Source organism: Leptodactylus fuscus, chromosome 2 (assembly GCF_031893055.1).
Source record: "Leptodactylus fuscus isolate aLepFus1 chromosome 2, aLepFus1.hap2, whole genome shotgun sequence".
NCBI lineage: Eukaryota > Metazoa > Chordata > Amphibia > Anura > Leptodactylidae > Leptodactylus > Leptodactylus fuscus.
In genome coordinates this window covers 190,558,294-190,577,320 of record NC_134266.1, presented here as the reverse complement: position 1 = coordinate 190,577,320, position 19,027 = coordinate 190,558,294, and the positions used below count along the sequence as shown (strand labels likewise).

Sequence of the window (19,027 nt, the reverse complement as noted above, 5' to 3'; positions counted from 1 at the left end):
ATAATGTATGGGCATACCTCTAATCTTTCTATCCCTGAGCACCATTAGTTAGTGTATTGGTGGATGATTTTAGAATCTTTTTTATACATTACTATTAAAAGTTATGTTTTAATTTTATTACTCCTTCAGTGACTGCATATTTATTGAGTAATTACCCCTCAGTGACATAAAGTTAGTGAGAGAACATGTTTTATTGAATTATATTTCCAGTTGCTTGTATATGGTGGTAAAACATTTTGACGTGCTGTACAGAGATTAATGTGTTGATAACGGTACAAAATAAACAGTGAGACAGTGAGAAGCCATGTTGGCTGTATGTCCAATCCTTTGATAAATGATTGGCACCCATAAACCTTGAATCATTACTACTAGGTTAAAGGGTTTGTCTGGGATAAAAGCTAATTCCTACACTAATCTAAACACCCTCCCTCTGCCTATGTTCTAAAGTACATCATTTATCAATAATATATATTTACACTACTACTCACCCCCCATCATACTTATATGAGGGTTAAAATAATAATAATAATTCTTGTTCTTGAAAAATAGTAGAATAGTAGCTTGCTGTGATCATAGTGCTGATGTTAGGTCAGCACTGCCAGCCAGGGCATAGTGATATCGAGGCTGGGAATAGAAGCAGATGTACACTGTTATTAGTTCTTGTTGTGTCTGCATGTCGTAAAACTAGGCCCGGAAGCAGATCTCCCTGTAAGGGCATGTACCCTGCGACGGTAGTATATCATACTTTCAATAAGTATCTACTGGATGCTGCAATAAACTGAAACATTTGCTTGAGATACACTGGTGTTTGAGTCTGTTTCCTGAGCGCTCGAACTTATTGATTATTGATTTGGCCTATGGCAACATATCCATGGGTGATTGCCCCCTAACATTTCTGGCGCCCAACAACGTGGGGCACAAGGTCGTTCAATGTGCAGCCGATAGTGTGACCATCCACCCACTGACCGTTTTGGACCGAGAACTGGAGGACCTCAGACAAACAAAACAGCGCTGTGAGGTAAGCCATTGTCTTGCCATTATATTATCTGGGCTCATATGTGATCTTGTTCCTGTGTCCATGGGAGGTTAGTCGCTGCATGTATTGTATAACACCTTGTGCCCTGTACTTTTTTACACAGACGGAAGCACCCTAAGAAGGGATATGTTGTCTGTAGAGGGTTTTGACAGGCGCCTGCATGGTGGGGTTAGCAATATTCTTGGCATATGTTTGTATCCAAGTTTACAAGAGTTCCCCAAAGCCTTGGTCACCCCTTGATCCTTAAGAGTTAAATTGCCCTAGACCCCTCCCCTCAGAAAGAAAGGAGTTTGGAGCTAGAGTTTGTGTCCTAACAGACCCCGATAACTCTCTGTGACTCTCCGTATTTAAGGAGCCAGAGTTTGTGTCTTAACAGACACCGATAACTCTCTGTGACTCTCCGTACTTCCGGGACCAGAGTTCGTGTCTTAAGAGACCCCGATAACTCTCCGTAGATGGCCCGGACAACGGCTGTGTAGCTAACAGCCGGAATGGGGGTAGGACCTACAAAGATATGGTTCACCCCATTGGAATTAATAGAGTAGGGGGAAGGAAGTAGCTGAACTAGCTCAGAAAGTTTTGAAAAAGGCTGGGGTGAAAAAGGATGGCATTTTGGATGGAGAATTTTGGGAACAATTAAGACAGGACCATGCAGGCGACCTAAGAGCAAAGAATTTGCCGCCGGGCTATTCTCCCACACTTGTTTTACATTATGTAGATAGTAGTGAAAGAAATCCTATAGGTCGCTGTTTTTGTGCATTATTCACTCCCTTTTGGGCTTTAGCTGTTTCATGTGACTAACACTTTGAATGTCTGACACAACACCTAAGGCAGCGATAACCAACCAGGTTAGTGCCATGACAATCCGGTTGGGAAATGTCCGCATGGCCTCTTTTAACTACATCGCTATCCTTAGCATGTCAGTTTAGTTGAATAGATTGATGCATCAGGACGGAGCGTTACTGCGCATCCACGGGATTTGAAGCGCAAGGAGCGAAACAACAGAGGATGTAGGCGGTACAGCAAATATGGAGGAGGAGGAGGGCATAACAGAGCATAAGCCACGGAGGGTTGTTACTGAGGTATGACGCGGGAGTGCTTGCTGGCCCTGGGGAATGCCCAGGGTGCTTGGTGAGCTGCATTAGCATATTGTTTTTACCGATTTATTTTACTAAAAACAGGGGTCTTTGGAAGAACTGGAGCCAGCACCTTAATTGACTTTTTAAAGGCTATTCAGACATATAATAATACATTTTATTTATACAGCGCCAACATATTCCGCAGCGCTGTACAATTTGTAGGGTTCAAATACAGACAGAAAGATGCATTACAAAGAAAGTCATTTCACACAATGGGACTGAGGGCCCTGCTCGCAAGAGCTTACAATCTATGAGGTAGAGGGGGTGACACAAGAGGTAGCAGGGGCGGTATTGCTTATACAGTGGTCAGACAATTTTGTAATAGAGGTTACTGTCATTACACAAACATAAAACTTTATGAGCCGTCACTAGTAGTGTCCTGTAACATGTGGATGGAGCTTGGACCTAAGACAAAATCTGTAGCTCAAAACCCGTTTTCTGAATGATAGAGCCCCTTTAATATGCCTGTATGTTCTCCAAGTCCAGCACAGCAGCTTCAGGTGGCTGTAGGAACAGCTGATCTGTGCAGGTGCCGGACCCCATCCCATGGAGAACATACTGATGATGTATCATGTGGATAGGTCATCAGTATGAAAAATCCATTTGGGGCCAGAAAACCCCTTTAATTACTGAAATCTTTATACTCCTTTAACTCTTCTGTCCCGGGTGCCCTAAATTATTTATCACAACAATTAACCCTTTCAGAAGCATGTTAATGACTTCTGTGCTTGCTGGTGTATGTTTCACAGTGGGCATCAGTACAGGACGCATAGACCAGCGGATACAAGCAGCGCCACTCCCAGTCCGGTCCATAGCATGTGCCCTACACGGAGCTGTGCTGCAGATACAGACAGAGGATGCCACATCTCCCGCGCTTTCCACCGTGCCGCGCTTCCTATGACACACTGTACCAGCATCCTCTGGTAGAACATACGTCATCAGCTGACAGCCTCTCACGGACCCGCCTCTTCTTCTACCAGCTGCTCCAACAAGAACCAATCGGCTGCCTCTTCAGAACCGTCTCCCCGGCTGCGCCAGAACCCTCCTGCCGGCTTCAGCCGCCACAGACCCCGCCCCCTGCCAATCTGGCCCAATGGCGTGCCAGAGAATGTCCAGCGTGCGGGGCGTATGAGGTCAGAGCGCGGCCTGGCCAGTGTCCCTCCTCCGTGGCCCCGCCCCCCGGCAGGCAGCACTCCGGCCCGCGCTCAGTGTCGCGCCCTCTCTCTCGCTCTCTCCCCGTGTGTGGACATGGCGGCCGAGCAGCAGCAATTCTACCTGCTCCTCCAGAACCTGCTGAGCCCGGACAACGGCACTAGGAAGCAGGCCGAGGTGAGCGGGGCCGGGGGGAGGATGTGTGCGGCGATGCGGGTCCTGTGCTAGTCTCCGTCTCCTCATGTCCCAGACGCGGCCCACGTGTTATCAGAGAGCGGCGCTTCCTCTGCTGCTCCGCCAGACACCGGCTCTTCCCAGCCTCGTCAGCTGTGTGGAGGGATGAGCCTGTGAAGTCAGCCGGTGTGATGACACATGGCTCCAGCTGCCGCTCCGTGCTGCGGCTGTGACTCCATCATCGCCGGGCTCAGGAACTTTCTGACGCCCTGACTTCATCCGTACCGGCTCCTGGCATCTGCTCCGTGCTAGATTAACTCCTTAGCCGTCACTGGGCGACCAGACATGACTAGAAGTGCCAGAAAGTCTACGGAAAGTTCAACTAATAAACGTGACTTGTTGCCTAGTGGTCGGATTAGTGTTCTCCCTCCCCCACCCAGAAGCTCTAGGATCTGGGGAGTCCTCATACACAGTAATGACTAGGGCCATACCTCACACAGCCTGTAGGATTCCCCATGTCAGAAATGATGGGGGCTATGGACATGTGATGGGTAGTATCTGACAGGAAGACAATAATGGTACAATTTAGATTTACCTCCTACCCAATAAACTGTACTCTGTAATGATTATGGATCCTACAGAGGGGTGTATGTATATATATTATATACAGGCTCTAAGTGTGTCATCATGGTCTCAGGAAGTTGATGACGGCTGCCAAGATTCCCATACTGATGTCAGATCGCTCCCAGTTTGGTCACAAGCATACATCCCACCCTACAATGAAATGTTCCAACTTTGGACCCACTTTCGTATGTGATCCTTAAAGGGGAACCTGACACATGGATAATGTAGCCTAATGCACAAGATGAGCAGGTTGATAGAATTTTGTGGAAACAGTTTGTAGTCTGTCACTTAAGAGTCAAGGAGGCGGTCCTGTCAGTGATAGCATAGAGGGAAAGCTATCAATCACTTCTTTACATAGAGCAGAGAGTTTCTTAGAAAATGACAAGTTATGCAAAGTCTTTTCCCACAAGACTACATATCACTATGTCTGGTGATCAGGTTGCATCTCCAGGTGACAGGTTCTGTTTAAAGAGACCCTTATCTCTGAGGATGTGAAAGGTCATGTCAATGTCATGTACCGTTATAAAACCAGTGCTTCGCTGAGTTCAGATCATCTTCAATTTTTCAGGTATCTACCCCAGTGCCAGAGATATGTGTCAGTGCACTGTTAGAGGGTCCCGCCTATCAGCTCAGCATTGTCGCCCTGCACGGCCGTACACTTATGTAGACTTGTTAGGGGAGTGTTACTGGTCAGCCTTTCTGACAGTTCAGTGTTATTGGTAGCTATAACAAAAGATACCAATATCTCTAGAACTGGAGCATGTAGCTGAATGCACTGTTGGCTTTGCAGCAGTATATGACATGCCCTATTTCAGAGGACATGGAAGTTCCTCTTTAAAGAGGGATCTTCTAATGTATGCCTAGTAAGCTATTGTTACATTTGCTGCATAATCCCTAGACTTCAACAGGCTGTAATACCAATACTATAGGCTTTGTGTATGACATCCCAATCAGAGTTCTACTGTAAGCTGCCTAAATATAGTCTTTCATGTAATGTGCTCTGAGGATACAGTTAGACATTGTAGCTGCTTCTCTGCCCTCTCCATGCATACAATAGTCAGCTGTAACTAGTGGATTGGAATGACAAGTGTTTTCCTGGAAAAATCCATGTGATTGCATGACAAGGCATATAGATAAGAGGGGTCCCCTCTGAGTTATCGTGAAGAGCCATCAAGCTGCTGCTCTGGTTGTTCACAAATTACATGGGTGATCATTTGCTTGGAATGAGCTGCCGGCCGTCTCCTTCTGTGGCAAAAGCAGCTGTTTGCTGCTGGGTCTAGAGAGCCAGACTGCCTGCAAAAAGCTGATGACTACATGGGGACTTGAGTAAAAGAAATCTGATGAGACATCCCATGGTAGTGATATAAACTTTAATACAGTTCCCTAAAATACAGTATAGAAACAAATTGGGTATAATCTAGAACTTGGTGATGGCATACAGTGTATGTTAGAAGAATCTCTGACACCTAAAGGAGCTTTCCCCTAACATTTAGGATACACTTTAGAGAGGACCTGTCGCCAGGTCTGATGAGCCCCATGACATATATCATCTGATAGTTGTGGTCACACTGAGGATTTGGCCATTTAATTTATTAAAACCTTTCCAAAATCCATTCCAAAGATATAAGCCCTTTTAGTTTTGAGATAAATTAAGGTATTGTAGCCAAGTGGGCAGTAACATTGTGTTCTCTCTGGGGGTGGGGTCTCTGCTGTATTTCATGCAGTGTTACCGTCCATTTGGCTAATGTACTTTAATTTGTATCAAAACTAAAATGGCTTATATCTTTGGAATGGCTGAACAGATTTGGATAAAACGTCAAAATACTCAGCGAAACAGTGCCTGGCAGATAATGTATGTCATTGGGATTCTCATTTCTGTTTACAGATCCAATTTAAGGCTGAGGACACATCTTGCGAAAAACCCTGTGTAGGAAATATAAGAAAGCACTTGGGTACTTATCCTCTGTGTTAAATCCACGCCTGCCTTTGGATTAAAAAAATGTATCTAAATCTCCAACGAAAAATGCAGCTTTTCTTCAACATGTGGCCTCAGTCTCAGGGGTTATCATCTGAAGAAAACCTTTTAAAAGCAGGTTCAGAATTGGTAAAGGAGCAATGCAATACCTTACTTACATCACCAGGGCTGTAGAGTTGGAAAAAAGTTACTGACTCTTACTTCAAAAATATTAATTTATATGATATCAGTAGTGAATAACGTGGATGCAGAGCTTGTTGCATATTCACTTTCTTAGGAGTTCAGTTCCTTTTTTTTTTTTTTTTTTTTTTTTTACCTGGATTATCAAAACTTTACTTCTTCTGACTGACCAAGGCATTTATGAAGGCGTCAGAATCCGTCTGTGGAAAATTAGGCCAAATCGTTTGACTCCATAGCCCTGATTCCCGCTCTGCTTCCTTTCCAAGATTTACAAGTTCCCTTTTTCTTCCTACTTCTTGGTCACATAGTGACAAGCAGTTATAAATGCCCACTTGGCCCATCACTGGCCACAGCAGTGACCCATCTTAGTGATTGCCTCAGTGGCTGTGGACCTGGCAAGTGTTGGGATGGGATCGACAAGGGGATGAAGTGGTGCAGAGAACTACTTTTTAACATATTTTGAGCCTGTTTTAATTTTTTTTTTCCCCCTGACGGACAACCTGTGTAAAAGTCTGGGTTTCCTGTAGCTGCCAATTGATGTATTCTCTGGAGGTGATGGTCTACTCAAAAGGCAGGGCATTTGTCAAGGAAACCCCTTACCATAAATATGGAAAGCAGAGTTGGAAAATGTGTATATTGCAGTTTTATGGTCTAATCTGAGAGTATGCTTTAAATGTCTGACAATACTGCTTTGCTCCTACTGTATAATAAAATGGCTCAAAGGGTTCTTTCTTTTTAGGTCAAAAAGCACCATAATTATTTAAATATGGTGCATTTACCAATAATCGGTATCACTTGTACTGGGTCTAATGCTGAAAAAAAAAGACTTTTGCAAGTTCTATTCTAACTAGCAATGCAACACGTGTTCTAGGCTCTTGTGAAGAGCAGATACAGAATACTAGCCCAGCAGCTCATCACTTTCACTGTTCTCAGCTAAAATATTCCATGGCTAGCTAAGGTCTTTGTTCCTCTGAACGTGACTTAATCCTTCTTAGCAGGACGCATTGTGATGCTTGGAGGGGAATCACTGGTGAATGGATGTGAATTCCAGTGTCTCTTTCAGGGCAGCCTCATTGGCGGCTAGTTTTATCAGTGACATCATTGAATAGCACAGTTCAGCACTTTCTTTCTTGTGACAATTAGGAAAGAATGGCCAGCAGTTTCAGTCCATTTTGCTCTATTGAAGGACTTTATCCATTGTTATCCGTGTTGAGTACTACGTGATGTGGAGGCACACATTGATGTCACACTGCCATACTTACCTGTGTACAGATTGATCCCATCAGCATATCCTCCTCTGTGTATCAATCTTATGAACACATTTATTTGTTGTTCACTTCTGCACTGAAGTTTGTTTTGTGCACCCTTCTTCCCGCCCTGATGTTGTACACACCTAAGACGCCATGCATCAAAGTCATCTTTATATCATATGTGCACGTGCTTATGGCTTGAACAAACGTTTCATCGGTTGACTTGTCCGTCTACAACTTATTTGTTCCACCATTTGCATTGAATTCAGAAGCAGTCACAGCCTGCAAATTCCAGTCAAAGTTCCTAGTGACTCTAACAATATGGGAAATAATAAATTATCACATCTCCTGTCATGTCTGTTTTAATAAAAACTTATATTCCATGGAGAAACAATTCTTGGAGCTTGTTTTCTGTGCAGTAATTTCTCTTTATGCATAAACTGACAAAGAGGAATGGTGACACCTGGTTGTCAAGGGAGATGTCACTTTCACGGCCAGCTCTGATTGGACAAAATCATAGGGTGTAGGGACACGCCCCAGCTGGTAATGCCCACTTGTCAATTTATCTCAAATTGACTTCTTTAAAATAAGATTTCATTCATTGAGATAAGTGGCTGTTTTATTCAGCATTATACCTTGTGCATTGTTTGTTAGCACTCCTTTGCAGCAGTAGACTATATTTAGTTTGTTAAAGGCAGTTTACATATATGAGCACCTGGAGAAGAGAATTATACTTGTCTAATTTTTATGAATCACATCACATTTAAAACAAAAAAAACTTATATATATTTTTATTTTATAGGAAACCTATGACAGCATCCCTGGACCATCGAAGATCACTTTTCTGCTCCAAGCAATTCGAAATGCTGGGGCGGCTGAAGAGGTAAGTGAGGATTTCACATCTGGAAATAACTTTTAATTCATCATCTCCCTAATACAGGATGTTCTTATAACAGGGGCAGTAAAGATTTGAATAATCAAGTTTAGTATTCCAGGGCAACACAGTTGCTCAGTGGCTAGCACTGTAGCCTTGCAGCGCTGGAGTCCTGTGACTGCCCCAAGCACATTTTCCGATTTCCTGGTGATATTCTGTTTTGCTGTTTGTGGTGATGGTTGGCTAGCAGTACTCCTTTCTCCCCTCCCTCATCCCCATCATACTCACCAATGCTCACTTTCTCTTCTGCTGGGCGTCACTTCCTTCACAAGTTAGCCTGTGCAATAGGATGCTGGCAGAAGGAAAGAGAAGCAGTGTTCTATTGGTTATGTATGGTGGGCCCGTTACTTCTCTTCGCTTCTACCGGGGTTCTATTGCGCAGGAGCCAGCCCTGCACCCAGGTGTAGGCAAAAGAGGCACCTCAAAGTCCTCTCCAGAGCACAGGTGAGTATGATGGGGGTAGGGATTGGGTTGGGAACTGAGTTAGCTAGGTAGGTAGGGCTAGTAGTTTTCAGGCTAGCTAGGGAAACTGGGGGGATCTAAGTAAACTGCAATGCATCATGGTATTTGTAGGATAAATCAGCGGGGGGGAGGAGTCAAAAATGAAAATTGAAAAATGTATTCAGTCCATTAAAAACAAAATGGACATGTCAATACACCCATAGTCTCATTGTTTTTAAAAACAGCTGTGTGACAGCTATTAAGTGTGTCTGTCATGCTCATGTGCATATTGCCTAAGTAATGTTCTGGCCTTTTGTGATGATGCTGAAAGTTGCAAAAATGTGAATTTAACAACTTTTTTTTTTTTTCTGTAGATATTTCACAAAGTACAATGTTGCATCAGTTGTATTTGAAGACTGTTTCTAATGTTATTTTGTGCTCTGTATTTCAGGCCAGACAGATGGCAGCTGTCTTACTTCGACGCCTTCTGTCATCATCCTTTGAAGAAGTTTATCCATCTCTTCCAACTGATGTGCAGAATGCTATCAAAAGTGAACTACTAGTTGTCATTCAGTTGGAATCTCAGTCCAGTATGAGGAAGAAGATCTGTGATATTGTTGCAGAATTGGCTAGAAATTTGATTGGTGAGTCCATTTAATTGTTTCTTGCTTCTTTATCTTGCTACTTCATCTATATTAAGCCAATGACTCGAGAAATCTGGTTTAATTTGCTCCGAAAAATGAGTGTATATTCTGTGCACCACATTTGTGTTTGAGACAAACTGTCAGCTCTTCTGAAGAGGAGTGTGGTTTAGTGTGAAAGGCGCATGGCTTAAAAATATGACAATATATACCAACATTCTGGGGTGAATTAAAGGGAATTTGTGAGGCAATTTGGGACACTAAGATCTCCCTGTTATAATGAAATCCATGGCTACATTAAAAATGAAAAAGCTTTATCCTCTCCCTGCCGCTGTACTCTTTGCGCTGGCACATTTCTTCAGTGAAGCCAGAGTGCCCCATACCTCCGGTGCTTGCGCAGTGAACACTGGGTGTACATCTCCAGTTTAATTGAAGAACACGGCAGGCGCAAGGAACACCAGAGTTGAGTATGAGAATTGGACTCATCTCTAGATAAGTATAAAGGGTTTTTTTTATTTTTAATTCGACTGCAGATTGCTTTATAACAGGGCGATTTGGGACACTAAACCCCAGGTCGGTAAGGACCTGTGGGTGGTTTAATGTCCCAAATCAACCAAACGTGTTCCCTTTACGCCACATTAATAGGCGGTCTAAGTTTAAGACCTGACAGACATGCAGCACATTTATCCATTCAGCTTCAGTCATTGTGGTAAATATGGTTCATTTTTAGTCCGTATTAGTAAATCTTCCTCCATTTACCCTCTGAGAAATGCTACAAAATGTACAGGGCAGCACTGGAACTGAGTGAGATTGGGTCAACATGGACTTTGGAATCATACTGATACTCCAGATCTTCAGGTAGGGAGGAAATGCCAGGAGGCTCATAGCTAAATATTAACAATATCTTTACAGTTTTTGATCGCCTACTGCCGGGAATGTGGAGACTGATTTTGAAAATGCCAGTCTTCATAAATCTGCCCTCTCTCTCTTCAGCCTAAGGCTAAGTACCCACATAGTGGCCTGCAGCTAAAAAAAACGTTGCTTTGCACTGAAAGTCCGAGGTTTTGTCTGCAGACTTTCTGCTTCAATTATACCTATAGGGGAACAGTCAGTGTTTCTGTAGGTATAAATGACGAGCTGCAATTTCCAAAACCACAATGTATACACCACGTAGGGCCCCCGGCCTTCAACAGTTTTCTCTGAAACACTGTAGCATTTCAGAGTACATCATGGATCTGTTATCTCCGCCAGCGTTGCACGCTTTTGTAGTTTTGACAGCATGCACTAGATGAAGTTCTTTCAATGTATGTGATTAATCGTGCGCTTCTGTGTATGTAGATTTATAAATATTTCTGTATTATACATTTATCTATGTACATCATCTATACTTTGGCGCAAGCTAATATTACAAGTCACTTTTGTTGCTTGCAAGTTATTTACCTTTAAAACAAACCAAAACTTTTTCTTGAATCTTAAGTTATTTCTGTTTTCAGATGATGATGGTAACAACCAGTGGCCTGAAGCATTGAAGTTCTTATTTGACTCTGTGAACTCTCAGGATGTGGGACTGCGTGAATCTGCTCTGCATATTTTCTGGTATGGTATATTTCTCATTTGGCAAACTTGTAGATTAAGTCTGTCACCAGTAGGGTCGGGCAATTATGACCTTATCGAAATCTTGATTCATTGAACTTTTATCTTGATTACGATGAACAATTATTTTAGGACATCCTTTTTACAGGGCACGCCCACTATTTATATGCACACCATGCCACGGAATTTTGGATTTGGTTTTTGATATAGCAAGAAACTTGAGTGAATAGTGTACAGTAAATGACATGCATCTCTTTTGGCCAGTAGCATGATTTAAAAGTTGAGTTATTTTGTGATTAATTTCCATACGCTATTCATCAGGAAACTTGATATTAAACCAGCTGCCGTGCATTTCAGGGGACATTAGCGTGAACGCAATCTTACCTTTAGATAGTCCAATGGTACCTGCTGCTTCTAGTTATGCAGTCACTGCTGGTACTTGCATCCTGAAAGTCGCATGCACAAAAACAGCCTAGAGCCTTGGACCATGTAGAATAGACCAGGTGCAAGGGAGGTTCACAGAGTGACGTGACACAGCAGGAGTCCTGTCAATTGTGTCTTCCAGGCAGTAAATCTCAGCAGTGATGGTGACTAGACGCAGCAGGTACTGCCCCGTCACTAGTTAGATCTCATTAACATACAAAGAGCTAAGATTTTTAAGGCATAAAACCTCACATTTTTGCTACAGTAGTGAGGACCACCGCTTGCTGCTGCACATGCCTGAGTAAAAATTCACCTGACAGGTTTCTTATAAAAAATGCAATAGATAAGACTTGGTGCCATCTTTATAGATGCATACATGCATACTTCTACAGAGAAATAAGTGTCTGTCTATTATTTAGTTTAGTTTCCGGAGTAAAAAATGAAGAATTAAAAAAAAAAAAACCTTGATTCATGAGTATAATGGTGGACTCCACACAGATATATCAGATTCAATCACCATTTTTTTTTAATTTTATTTTTTCAGATTCAATCACCGTTTATTTACAAGTGCATATAGCGTAGAGTAAATGTTTTCGGTCAGTAGTGACCTTCCTCAGACTCTACATAAAAAAATAACATTGTCTCAGGATATGTATAATATGCAAAGTTACAATCGTGTCAGGATATATAATATGGTATGCAAATGTACAAAGTGATACCAAAATGCCGTAGGTGACAAAGTTTGACACTATACTATAGAGATATATGTATATATATATATATATATATATATACACACACACACACACATGGAAAAGTCATATGGAGACATAAGAGTAAGGCACGGTGGTGCAGAAGAGTCCTCCAATTACTGTAGTAACCGTGGTTAAGGAATAATGTTCACCAGAATTACACAACTGTAATTCTGGTGTACACATCATTATATTGAGACTGGTTGGGAATAATAACTGCATCCCTGCTTATTACTTGATTCATGAGTAATTCTGCAGAAAACAAGCATTATATTTTTTTCAATTCCTGAAGGTTATCAACAACTGCTGAAAGCAATGCATTCCTCTTAAATCACTGAAAACTTTGGGGAGGTGATACAGAATGGCGTGGTGTTAAATTGAATAACACATCATTATTTTATTAACCATAATCATACTGTATAAAGTCAATAGCAGGTAGCAATGTAAAATGTTATGCACACTGCTCTGAGCAACAACTTACAAATGAGTAAAGATGATATTAGTATTTGTTACAAAGCACTATCTGCACATTGATATTGTATGTGTATATTTTGTGTGTGGTGTACCATAAATGTTTGTATTGCTTCTTAAATAGTTATTGAGTTATGCAATTTTGGTTATGTTTTCTTAGGAACTTTCCTGGTATTTTTGGAAATCAGCAGCAACACTACTTAGAAGTGATTAAAAGAATGCTTGTACAGTGTATGCAAGACCAGACCCATCCTGGAGTAAGTATTCTTATGCGGCGTTCACAATAGCGCTAGCTGTCCGCCTAGGGGTTTCCATCCTAATCCCCGGAGAAACTGCATAGGGGACGGCTTGCCGGCGGTCAGTTTTAAAACCCATTCATATATGACCTAACTTGAGGCAGATTCCACCTTAAAAAACCAATTGAAGTCAAGGGGAGGCGGAAAAAACATGATGCAGTTTTTTGCAAAAACTGCATCAGATACCCCTAGCGGTTTTTAAAGTGAAATTTCCAGGTACATACAGTGTACTGGTCTAAGATGAAGGAAGAGGGGGACTGGAATTTGTAATTCTAACCAAAAAATGCCTCATGTAAAAAAAAAAAAAAAAAATCTTAGTGTTTTGGAATTTCTAAAACTTTTTTTTTTTTTTTTTTTTTCTTCAGCTTGCAAAATACTGTGCAAATATACGCTCAATTTTTTTAATGAAAGTCTTTAAAAAAAAACAACAATCCTCTCTACAGATAAGGTTGTCGATTAGTTTATCTAATATAGACTAGATGGGCAAATGTACTTTTATGTATACATCAGCAGCCTATTAACAGCAGTGTCAGTTGGTGTGCAAACATATTTGTCTTTTGCATTGGTCACTGTGTATGGAAATGTATACATAATAGACATGTAAGCCTGTAAGTATTTGGAATAGGAGCTGAGTTGTAGTACTCCTGTGCCACCCCTATATGGTAGAACGGAGCTGTTACGCTTCTCTTGTTGTTGGTCACATTTCAACCATGACATGGCTGTACATACTCCAATATTTTGATCCAAAAATGGTTTAGTTAGAATTTAGCTCAACCAGTTGTTTTGGACCTTCCATTTGAAGTCTTTTCTTTTCTACAATCTGAAAAGTGTTATAACAATGGTTTTAGCTATATAATGGCTAGCCACAGTCATAAACAACAAAAAAAAGTTATACTAATGCTTTATGCAGGTTGGCTCCGCATCCACTGTTCTGTACAGTGGCTACTATAAGGCCCATCTTTTTAATTTTTGGTGCTTTTTACAGTATTGAAATTCTTGAAGACTCTTGATGAAGATGCATTTTGGCAATAATATGATGCTCCTTTCTCACTTGTAGATCAGGACACTGTCTGCCAGAGCTGCTGCTGCATTTGTTCTTGCCAATGAACACAATGTTCCATTACTGAAGCACTTTGCCGATTTATTACCTGGCATCCTGCAGGTGAGACCTCTGTTAACACTAAATTGCTTAATAAATTCATTTTTTTTTCCTGACTTGTAAAATGTTTGTCCTATTATTGTAATTTGATATTGATATTTCTGTGTTCCATTTTTTTAGTCAGTAAATGAATCCTGTTATCAGAATGATGACTCTGTCCTAAAGTCTCTGGTAGAAATAGCAGATACAGTTCCGAAATATTTGCGGCCCCACCTGGAGGCTACGTTGCAATTAAGCTTGAAGGTAGGACTGGATACCAAAGCCACAATCTTTTGTGCAAACATTGATCAGTGCTATGTCATTAATCCTGTTTTCTGTGCAGTTATGTGCGGATACCAGCTTGAGCAACATGCAGAGACAATTGGCACTTGAGGTTATTGTCACTCTTTCTGAGACAGCAGCGGCTATGTTAAGGAAACATACAAGTATTGTTGCCCAAGCTAGTAAGTAATTGTTCTTTTGGTTATTGAACAGAATCTGCTGGATTGTAAGCAGAAACCATTAATCATTTCTGTTTTTCTTAGTACCACAAATGTTGACAATGATGGTGGACTTGGAAGATGATGAAGACTGGTCAAATGCTGATGAACTAGATGACGATGATTTTGACAGGTATGAGTTATGAGTATTTAGTATTAGGTAACTTTGGGTGGGGGGGTTGTTGGACTACCCGAACGGATTACCGAACGCAGGTGTGAACCAGGCCTTAGACTCCTTCCCACAGCCTTAACCCCCGTTGGATTTTACAGCTGTTACTGACTGTCATAGAAATGAAACCTCATAGAACGGTGAGCGACTCTGTTTCCGTAACTCTGATTCACTTCTATGAGTTATGCAGCAAAAAAAGCTGTGTTTTTGAAAAAAAATGCAGCATGTCAATTATTCCTGCAGAAACACAAGTGTTTTACCTATAGATTTCATAAGGGGGAAAATGTAGCAAAAACTCACTGAAAAACACTGCAGAAAAAAAGTGCTGTGGTTCGCTAAGTAGGGCCTTAGCATGAAGAGGTCTTTCAGGCAGAAAGCGGCTGTTTTCTTTTAAAGTGCATGATAGCTTGGTCCAGAATCACATGCTATATAAAGAGACTAGGATGTCTGAGAATTTAGTGATCATTTAAGCAGAAAACACTCTTGTGGGTTCCTTTCATACCACTTTTGTTTTAGCTAGGTAAAAAAGCTTTTGAAATAAATTTGGGAGCTAGCAATGCAAACTTCCAATATTGGGTATTCTGTTTTTCAAAAAAGTTGCAAGCTGGTAGAAAACTGCTGTAGGTATGCAAATGTGCCTTTTTTTTTATAATAAAACATTAATATTAACAATTGTCTCCTTCATCCAGCAATGCTGTAGCTGGGGAAAGTGCCTTGGACAGAATGGCCTGTGGCTTAGGTGGAAAAATTGTCCTCCCCATGATTAAAGAGCATATCATGCAGATGCTACAAAACCGTGAGTGTTTGTTAAAGATTATATAGTATATATTCATGTTAGTATGGAGTGACACTGTATAGTGTACGCTTTATTAGGGCTGTGGAGTTGATAGGTCAACCCCACTAACTCACAATCCGGCTCCTTAAATGGCTGACAGCACTGGTCAGACGGGAGCGGCAAAGCTCCTCTAATTTAAGAAAAATGCCAGTAGTTTCCCATGAAAGTAAATATGCAACAAACTATGCATCCAAGTATCCAATATCAAATATTTTACAATGTATAATGCATTATTTTGGAGTCTAACTTTTTCCAACTCCACCAAAAGTGCCCCTGGCTCTGACCTAAAAGCCCTGCAAACCAGTTATATTAGCAAACTAGGCTGATGTTCCTTACTATGGGAAGAATATGCAAATCTGTCTTCCATGATGTAATTAGGAAGTCAGGTGCCTCAGTGTTGCAACACTGAGGCACCTGACTTCCTAATTACATCATGGAAGACAGATTTGCATATTCTTCCCATAGTCCCTTGCAAAGTGGAGTGCTAAAGGCTTAATAAGTCTCCACACACCTATATGGTGGTCTCTCCCCAAGGAGTGACGATACCCCCCGTTCCTTACTATGGCAGCTTAGTGAATATCTCTTCCATCCTGTTCAATCTTTTTTGTTGTATTTTATCTCTTGCTAGGATCTTGTTTTAATGAATTAAAAAAACCTTGCTAAATAATTTAAAGTGACATCCTTATATTTTTTACTGCAGCTGACTGGAAGTACAGACATGCTGGTCTTATGGCGTTGTCAGCCATTGGTGAAGGTTGTCACCAACAAATGGAGGGTATCCTTAATGAGATGGTCAACTTTGTTTTACTCTTTCTACAAGATCCGGTAAAAAAATTTATTCATGCTTTTATTCTAATAGAGAACATAGTCTATTAGGTCTGTGTGTGTGTGTGTGTGTTTGTTTTTTTCTCAACATTTCATCAGAGATAAACTTTTAGAGGGAAAAATGGCTGAAATCTCAGTTGTGGAATTGCCGCAATTGTGATGTATAGCATTTAATGTAATAGCCTATTCTGGCGTTACTTTCACATTTTGTTGAATGGATAATCTGGTTTCATGAATGAGTATTCCTTGTTTTCTACTTTATACAATCCAGTGAATTTTTAATACAAATTACTCTTGAGTTCAAGATATCTGCTGTCCATCATTTATCAGGAACCTTCATTGTTTACTTCCTTGTAGTTTCTGGCTCCTGCCCGTAGTGCTAGTAGTGGGGTAATAATAAAACCTGACAACTATTTTAAAGGATTTTTCTCACTGATCCACTTACCATAGGAGCAATAGTCATGTACACTACTATTTCAATCACGCAAAAGCCTCCAGGATCCGTCTATCATGATTGCTGTTGTTACAACGGTTGGTCCACCATTGGATCTGATTTTTATTGGGGGTTTGAGGAGTATTAATTGGAAATCGCCTTTAAGTCAATGAGGCGTTCAGGCTTCAGTGCATCCTTCTACAAAACAGATCTGGCTTAGCTCTCATGGCATTATTTTAAATGGAAGATGGAATTCAGGTCTTTATTCACTGGAAGTAAAGAATGAAGCTTGCACTGCTAATTGTTTTATACAGGTATTTCTGCCACCAAAAGTGAGCTTTCACTTGAATTTATGCAGCATTAAGTTTGTACTATTAGATTCTTTATATAATAAGTACAGTGGCTTACAAAAGTATTCATACCCCTTGAACTTTCACAATTTGTCTCTTTACGATCACAAACTTAAATTTATTTTATTGAGATTTTAAGTGATAGATCAACACAAAGTAGCAGATAATTGTAAAGTGGAATGAAAATGATACATGGTTTTCAAAATTGTAATCAAATAAAAATCTGAAAAGTGTGACATGCGGTTTTATATACCGCTAGAAAGCAGACAGTGCCCTGAATTCACACTGTTAGCTTCTCTGTTATGTGCCCTAGGGCAAGACATATCGGTGCCATTACCGATGTCTGCCCTCTGTCAGAAGGGTGTTCCTGACAGTCTAGCTGGACTGTGAGGGACATCCCACCCCCAGTACTAATCTATGGCCGAGTACAGTTAGGGGGCATTACTCACAGCCCAGCTAGACTGTCAGGAGCGCCCTTCTTACAGTGTGCAGACATCAGTGCTGTTATAACGGCACGGACATCTCCAGCCCAGGGAATTCAGCGCACATCAGCTTTCTAGTGGTATATAAAACCGCATGTGCATTAGGACTTGAAATTAGTTGAGTCCAGCTGTGTGTAATTTAGTACCAGAATAAATACCTGTTCTGTGAAGGCCTCAGTGGTTTGTTAGAGAACACTAGTGAACAAACTGCATCATGAAGACCAAGGAACTCGCCAGACTGGTCAGAGATAAAGTTGTGGAGAAGTTTTAAAGCAGGGTTAGCTTATAAAAACATATTCCAAGCTTTGAGAATCCCAATGAGCATTGTTCAATCCATCATCCAAAAATGGAAAAAGTATTTTACAACTTCAAACCTACCAAGACATGGCTGTCCACCTAAACTGAAAGATCGAGAAAAGAGAGCACTGGTCAGAGAAGCGGCCGAGAGGCCCATAGTCACTGGAGGAGCTGCAGAAATCCACAGCTCAGGTGGGAGAATCTGTCCACAGGACAACTATAGGTCGTACAAGCCACAAATGTTGCCTTTATGGAAGAGAGAGTGGCAAGAAGAAAACCACTGTTGAAAGAAAGACAAACTTAAGAAGTGCTGTTTGCTGTGCCCCTATATGGCTTGTGGCAAACTTGTGGAAGAAGGTTCTCTGGTCAGATCAGACCAAAGTTGAACTTTTTGGCCTAAATGCAAAGCACTATGTGTGGCGGAAAACTAAGAGTGCTCATCCACCTGAACACACTGTTCCTACTGTGAAACATGGTGGTAGTGGCGGCGGCGGCATCATGCTCACAGACGCTCTACATCCAATATGGCTGTGCTTGTGCTATTTTGCAAAGAAGAATGGGCAAAAATCTCAGTCTCTAGATGCGCAAAGCTGATTGCGACAAACCCTAAAAGACTTGCAACTGTAATTGCAGCGAAAGGTGACTACAAAGTATTAATAGGGGGGCTGAATACATTTGCATGTCACAATTTTTCTGATTTGATTAAAATTTTAAAAACTAAATCCTTTACGTTCCACTGCTACTTTGTGTTGGTCTATCACTTAAAATCTCAATAAAATAATTTTTTTGTGATTGTAAGGTGACAATGTGAAAAAGTTCAAGGGGTATGAATACTGTTATAAAAGACTATACATTGAAACACCAATATGAAGACAGTGCTTTTCATAGTGCATTTTTCATGAAGCTTTTAAAAGGCT

At 41.1% G+C, this 19,027-nt stretch overlaps 1 protein-coding gene across 1 annotated transcript in view; it reads left to right on the top strand.

Annotated features, from left to right (window-relative positions):
* Positions 1-3,297: 3,297 nt before the first annotated feature.
* Positions 3,298-19,027, top strand: part of IPO5 (importin 5) — a 35,198-nt gene continuing 19,468 nt past the window's right edge. The window contains exons 1-11 of the mRNA XM_075265326.1: positions 3,298-3,504; positions 8,333-8,413; positions 9,357-9,549; positions 11,040-11,142; positions 12,946-13,042; positions 14,139-14,243; positions 14,361-14,483; positions 14,563-14,683; positions 14,765-14,852; positions 15,578-15,684; positions 16,424-16,548. Of these exons, the coding sequence (XP_075121427.1) occupies positions 3,304-3,504; positions 8,333-8,413; positions 9,357-9,549; positions 11,040-11,142; positions 12,946-13,042; positions 14,139-14,243; positions 14,361-14,483; positions 14,563-14,683; positions 14,765-14,852; positions 15,578-15,684; positions 16,424-16,548 (1,344 nt within the window). The 5' untranslated portion in view covers positions 3,298-3,303. The remainder of the gene's footprint in view (positions 3,505-8,332; positions 8,414-9,356; positions 9,550-11,039; positions 11,143-12,945; positions 13,043-14,138; positions 14,244-14,360; positions 14,484-14,562; positions 14,684-14,764; positions 14,853-15,577; positions 15,685-16,423; positions 16,549-19,027) is intronic.